Here is a 6573-nt window from a genome sequence, read left to right as displayed (position 1 = left end):
TTTCCTGTCTCCCAAGCCAGCCCAGGGCCCAGTGCCATGTCTGAGCTGGACACCATCAAGTCAGACACGCATCAGCAATGTGCAGGCCTCTGTGAAGAGACGTTCAAAGACTTTGCTGGAAGCTATTGAACCTTTCCCTAGAAAAATCTGCCTGCACCAGACGTGGTTGATTTGACGCACAGTTTCAAAGGGCTCGTTGGTTTGTGATGTCCACTCGTAGGCACAGCCGAAGCAAGTGTTCAAGACCAGCTGTCTCCTTGTACTGCTGTGGGAAAAGCTGAGAGTAAAGAGAGTGAGTTGTCGTCTCGGGCCGGCCAGGGGGCATCTCTGCCATTTCCAGTTTCCTCGAGGTGGGTCTTACCACGTCTGCTGCTCGATGACTCTTGGCCATAATCATGGGTGCCCCGCTCTTGAAATCACTTGCAACCCCTCCTCTCTTTTTCGGATGAGACAGTCCGAAGGGGATAGAGAGAGGGACTGGTGGCAGCCTGAGGTCCAAGAACTGAGACGACCCTGGGGGCACCCCAGCCAACCCTTGCTTGGCTAGCCACTTCATGACACGAGCATGACACCCCCAAACTCTGAACAGTTCACAGTACAAATTTATTTATGCATAGATCATACAGAATACAAACAGTCGGGGTCGTCTCTGCTCCCTTAACCAACCAGAGCCCAGCCCCAGAAGGTCCTGCCTCAGGAGTCCGAGGTGAGTTCTCAGGAGGCAGGTTCTCGGTCAGACGAAGGAGGCGGGGCGGAGTCGGGGCGTGGCCTGCAGCCCGGGGTTGGCGGGACCTCCGGCCGCCGGGGGCAGAGGCAGGGGCACGGGGTCCACGGGCCTCCTACACGTAAGCGTTCTTCCCGTATTTGCCAAAGCTGCTGTCGCCTTCTTCGTCCGAGACCGCGGGGTGCAGGGGGGCGGCGAGGCCGGGGGACCGCACCGCGGAGGCCTGGTAGGGGAGCCTGGGTCGGAGGGGCCTGGGTCAGCGGTGGCGCGACCCCGCTCCCGCCCCTCCCCCTCGCCGCCAGGCGTGCGCCGCCCCTACCTGGGGGCCGGGGCCGCGTCGGGAGTGCGGCAGCAGGTGGAGCCGAGGCAGACGCCGCCCAGGATGGCGAGCAGGGAAGCGCTCCAGCCCAGGTAGAGGGCGGGGCCCAGCTCGTACCTGGGGACAGGGACGGTGAGGGCCGAGTCTCACCCACTGCCCCCTAGGCCGGGGCTCCCACACTTACTTGGTCCCGGGATACAAGGGGTCGAAGAATTCCTGGGTGATGTTGAAGGCGTACCAGGAGATGGCCACCATCCCGCAGAAACCTGGGGAGGGAGAGGAGGGCGGCGCTCGCGCCCCAGGCCCAGCGGAGGAAGGGAGCCGGGGGAGGGCCACACGGGGGCGGCCCCGAGATCTGGACGCCCAAGAGCAAGTTGCACTCCCTCCCTTTCTTTTGCGCTCCCTAGCTCATGACCTTTCCCCTCGGGTCTCAACCGCAGCCCCCCTTTCTTGCCTAGTCTCCTACGCTCTCCCCTTCCTGCCCAGCATCTTGATCACATCGTTGCCTCGTTTGGAATCTGCCCCATCCAAATCCTACCCGCCCTGGAAAGTCCGGCTGTCCGGGCAATCCTCCCGCAGGGTCTGCCCTGACACCCCTTTCCTTCGGCCTCCCCGACCCCCCCCCCCCCCCCCCCCCCCCGGAGCCTGTGACCTGCCTCTGTCACCCAGCGCAGTGAAGGCCTGAGGCCAGTGAGACCCCTGGGCTACAGGACCAGCCTTGCCGCTCTCCGGGGGCGCCTCCAGTAAGTCACCTGAGCTTTCTGAGCCCGTTCCCACATCTGGAGAACAGGGCAAGACCCACCCTACCTCGCAGGCTGGCTGTGAGGTGATAACGTGCGCGTGCTTTACAGACTGACAAAGGTGCTGTTGCTGTGCGCAGTGTGCTTGCACCCCGCGCACCCCAGACTCCGGTATCCCCGGCCAGGCTGTAACCTCTGGGGGACAGTCGCTCACTCACCTTTGCTCATGCCTGGCTCCTAGTGGGGGCTCAAGAAACATTGCTGATGGGTTGATTTGGGGAGCATGAGTGAGGCTGAGGTGAACGGGGAGGCAGGGAAGAGCTGAGCAGGGAGGGCGGGTGTCCATTCAATGGGGAGGGTGAGACGCCCGCCAGAGTGGGGAGTTGGAGGCGACAGGGGACCCCGGGTCCGCTGGCGCCACTCTCACCCCCCCCCCCACGACAACGCAGGACACACCCACCACCACCTTCCCCCAGTTACCAGCCAGTATGTGCAGGGCCCCTGCGACGGCGGCCAGCCTGGCCTTCCTGGAGGGCTCCATGCTCCCGATGTTTACGCAGCGCAGCCCCGCCATGCCTAGGAAGAGGCCCAGGAAGCCCAGGAAGATGGCGGTGATCATGAGCGCCCGGCAGGCCTGGAGGTACCCTGGGGAGGCGGGGCGCAGCCATGGGTCCCTAAGCTGGCCCCTTCCCCCTCCGGGGCTGAGCCAGCCCCTTACAGCCAGCCCCTGCTCGAGTCTCAGTCCATAAAGGCCCTCAAGTCCCCTCCTTCCCCTTGGGGCCCTATTCCCCCGGAGCCCTGACGCCCCTCCTTCCTAGGGGCTCACCTCAGGCGTCCCCCCGCCCCCGGTTCGGCGCACGTGCTTACTGGCTGTCTCCTTGGCACTACTGACACTTTGGCCAGCTACTGCTTTGGTCTGGGGGCCGTCCTGGGCCCTGTGGGGTGTTCAGCAGCATCCTTGGCCTCTACCCACTAGATGTCAGCAGCAGTCCGCTCCAAGAGGGACCATCAAAATGTCTAGACGTTGTCAATGACCCCTGGGGGACAAAGTCGCCCCCAATCGCAGCCGAGAACCACTGCTCCGTCGCGAATGACAGAAATTGCACTTGAGTACTCAGCCCCTGCCCCACATCTGCTTCTCTCTAGGTCCCACGTGGCACAGCCCCTAGACATCATGAAGTGAGCTTTCTCCTGCAGCGACCTGTAGGGGGCAGCAGTTGCCCGTGGGTTACTGGGTGGGGGCCGGTTCTGATCTGGAAAGTGGGGTATCTAGGCGCAGGACAATCCAAGCCCATCTAGCTCATATACATTGGATGCCTCAGTTTCCCCTTTCTCAAAGCTGAAGGAAACGGCCAGTTTCCTTCCCGGCCCCTCTTCCCCCTTCTCTTTGATACTTGCCAACCTCCCCAAGGACCTTGTTCCCCTTTCCTGGGTGGGGCCGTGCCACTGGTGCTGAAGACGCTGGGTCCCTGCCAGGAGGATGTGAAGTGGCCCGGAGTTGGCGGGTAGAGAGGAGGGACAAAGTTCTCTGGGAGCACTTTCTCACTCCCAGCCACTCCCTCTGGGGTTCCCCCCTCCCCCATATCCTCTCTATCCAGGGCTGACCAGCCCTGGGTCCCTAGGCCGCCGTGGTAGACAAAGGAGAGATTATTGATGGGCCACGAGGGAGCGTGGGGGATTAAATAATAGTCAGGACCCCCCTCGGGACCAGAGCATCCGCCAGCCTGGGTTCCGGCACCCCTACCACCTGTGGGGCTGTGGGCCGGTTAACGCTTGTGCTTGTAGTTTTCCAGCTTGGGTGAAACGGGGTTGCCCGCGCCCCACGCAGCCAGGCCAGCGGAGACGGCACTGTGATGCCCTGCGTGAAGAACCATCGCAACGTGGGGTGCCCTGACGACCCCCGATGCCGGGCAGCTGCCCTCTGCCCTCCCCCCTGGAGCAGGCTCTTGCCCCTCCGTCAGCAGTTCCAAGTGGGGCCCTTCTCGGGCCGACAGGCTCACGGCAAACGCCCCTCCTCAAACCGCAGTGTGGCTGAGGGATGGGTGAGGCGGGAAGGGCCAGCGCTGCTAAGCCGGCTGCCTGCAATGTCCCTTCTGGCCACCCGGCATTCGGGGCTTCTGGTCCAGGTGGTACCCAGCTTTTATCGGGAGCTTGGGGAGGGCACGTGCCCCGCACATGGCAAATCCCGGAGAGAGGGATGAAGGCACCAAATCCCTGCTGGATCGGGAGATTCTGGGAATCGCAGGGGCACGAGAGACCCACGCAGACCCCTTAACTGTGCAGAGCATCTCTGGCATTCCCGCAGCCCTGTTCCAAACCCGGCGTTGGCTTTAGTTCCATCCACTTCCCGGCACCTACAGTGGGGAACCGGAAGAGCACGACGGCTCCAAGGGGGGTACGGGAGTGGCACCAAAAAGGGGACCCTGGTCCTCCCCTCCTGGTCTCCGGCACGGGCCTACCCAAAAGACTCCCCCGAGGGATGCTGGGGACTACTCGGTGAGCAGGAAGCAGGAAGACGCTATACCACCAAGGAGAACCTTTCTGGAACAAAAGACCTGTACGTTCCGGCCCTCCGAGAACTTCAAAAAATCCACTGCCTGAGAACGCCGAACACACATGCACACACATCCCTAGCTGCTTCCACCAGACACAGCGCCGCGGGAAGTCTCGCTTGAAGAGGGCCCTTGAGAATTCGCCGTGGCAGTGGCACCGATGCCTTTTAAGGGTCTCAATGCCAAGAACCCAAGATGGGCCTCCTCTTCGCCCCCACGACCCCCAGCACTCTCACCACAAAGCTGAGATGCTGAAGTCGGTCGTGTGCGCGCACGGGCCAACGAGAATCACGCCAACGTCCCGGGCTGTAGCTCAACACTCACAACCATGCCACGCGCCTGCGCATGTTCCCCCGCTTTTACGGTTGGGGTGAACGAAGCTCGTTTCATCACCTGCCGGGGGCACCGAGCTGGTCAGCTGAGCCCCGCAGTCTGGCCCTGGTGCCTGCACTTGGAACCACTAGGGGTGTCACACTAGGGCAGGGGGACACGTGGGACGAGGTCTCCAGTGCGGCTCCAGATGGGGGCCGCCGGGCACTCCCAGCTCCCCGAGCTCGATCCAGGCCTCCCCTTATCGGCTCGGTGCCCAAGGCCCGACCGTGGGCAGCAGTCACCCTCCCCGGGGGTCTCTCCCCGCCTCCCGCCGCCCCCTGGAGCGGGCCACCCCGCTTTCTCCACCCCATACCGGAGAGGGCCAGCAAGGACGGGAACTCCCGGCAGCTGTAGACTCCCAGGGAGTCGGTGGCACAGCTAAACCAGAGGTTCTCGAAGATGGTGTTGGTGGTGATGACGCTCCCGTGCACGGTGGACACTCGCCAGTAGCTGTGTGGCAGGGTCACCCCCAGCATCAGCAGCCCCAGGGCCGCCATGAAGAAGCCGAAGATCTCCATGGCCACCGACATGGTGAGATGCAGGGCCCTGAGGGGCGCCTGGGGCCCCAGAGGAGGGGAGGGGCTGAGCCCCAAGGGAACTTGAGGGGCTTTGGCTAAGGAGGGGTGTTGAGGCAGGCTGGAGAGAAAGGTGGAGAGAGCAGGGGGGGCCGGCAGCAACCTGGGGTGCAGATCTGCCCCCACCCCCCCCGGCTTCTGCCCCCTGCCCTTCCTCTGGGTTCCTGCTTCCCCGAAGGTCCGGGCAGAGGAATGAGCCCAGAGCGCCGGGCAGCTGTTGACGCGGAGATGGAGGGAAGCAACAGAATGGGCCAAAAGTCCACCCCCTCCCCCAGCCTCTGGGCTCCCCGCCCCACGAGGGGGGCGGAGAGGACTAATGGGAGTGACCAACGAACGGATGGGGCTGAGGGGGGCCCCCATGGGAGGCACTGGGAGCAGAGGGGAAGCAGGGAAGTCGCTCTGACTCAGCTCTCATCGGGGGGCCGGAGAATGGAGCCAGGACAAGGAAAGAGAAGGTGACTGAGAGACCGGGGCCACAGACAGACCTTTCGCGGGGCAGGATCCGGGGAGCGGAGCCCCCCTCCTGGATGTTGGTGAGAACAATTTAAGAAACTCCAAAGACTTAGGGTTTGGGCTACTGAGTCACCGAGGAAGATTAAGGTTGAGTAAGGCATCAGGGCGTCTGGGCGGAACCCGCGGCTCTGGAGTCCAGTCAACCTGGATTCAAACCAGACCCACCATCTACCAGAGCCACCAGGGCCTGGCGTCTAAGCCCCTCGGGCTTGTTCCTGCTTCTGTGAACTAGAACTGGCTCCCTCACCGCTGTGACCCCAGATCAAAAGCTCCCTGCACGTGGGAACTGCTCCATCCTCGGGGACCACTCTGGCTCCGGGTGCCGCGGGCACAGGGTGAGGCCACCAGTGGGTTGCTTCCCTCCAAACTTCAACTTCTTGAACTTGAATTTCCCCCCTCGTCGGGTTGATCTTTGACTCTCGGCAACAAGCTTGATCTCACTGCCAAGGGCCACCAAGGGGGATAAATCACAGGCCCAGAACGTGATCCTGTGGCTAATCTAAGCAGCTCAGTTATCAGAACTGTCACCAGCTCTATTAATTATGATGGGTTAGAAACCGCCGGGCCCCATCCCCAAGCCGAGGCTGAGCACCTGTCCTGGTGCAGACAGTATCATTTCCTGCCTCAAGGCCACAGCCAGGGCAGCTCTGGTTCTCCTCTGGCAAGCGCAGCAGGGGCTTGGTGTCCAGGGGTAGGAGGGAACCGATGCTACCCCCCAGGCAGTCACAGGGGACATCAAGGAGCCGAAGGGTATCCCATCACCCCCCTCCCCATGTCA

The 6573-nt window shown here is 62.8% G+C and overlaps 1 protein-coding gene across 1 annotated transcript; it reads right to left on the bottom strand.

The window, feature by feature from the left end:
- Nucleotides 1-589: 589 nt before the first annotated feature.
- On the bottom strand, nt 590-6573 carry CLDN15 (claudin 15). The gene is made up of 5 exons (XM_049638812.1): nt 5021-6573; nt 2264-2428; nt 1228-1309; nt 1044-1160; nt 590-960 (listed from the first exon to the last, which is right to left on the bottom strand). The coding sequence occupies exons 1-5, from the start codon at nt 5640-5642 to the stop codon at nt 840-842; spliced, it is 1107 nt and encodes a 368-aa protein (XP_049494769.1). The 5' UTR covers nt 5643-6573; the 3' UTR covers nt 590-839.

This window comes from Panthera uncia, chromosome E3 (genome assembly GCF_023721935.1).
Source record: "Panthera uncia isolate 11264 chromosome E3, Puncia_PCG_1.0, whole genome shotgun sequence".
Taxonomy (NCBI): Eukaryota; Metazoa; Chordata; class Mammalia; order Carnivora; family Felidae; genus Panthera; species Panthera uncia.
The sequence above is the reverse complement of the archived record's forward strand: the minus strand, read 5'-3'. Positions and strand labels throughout refer to the sequence as shown.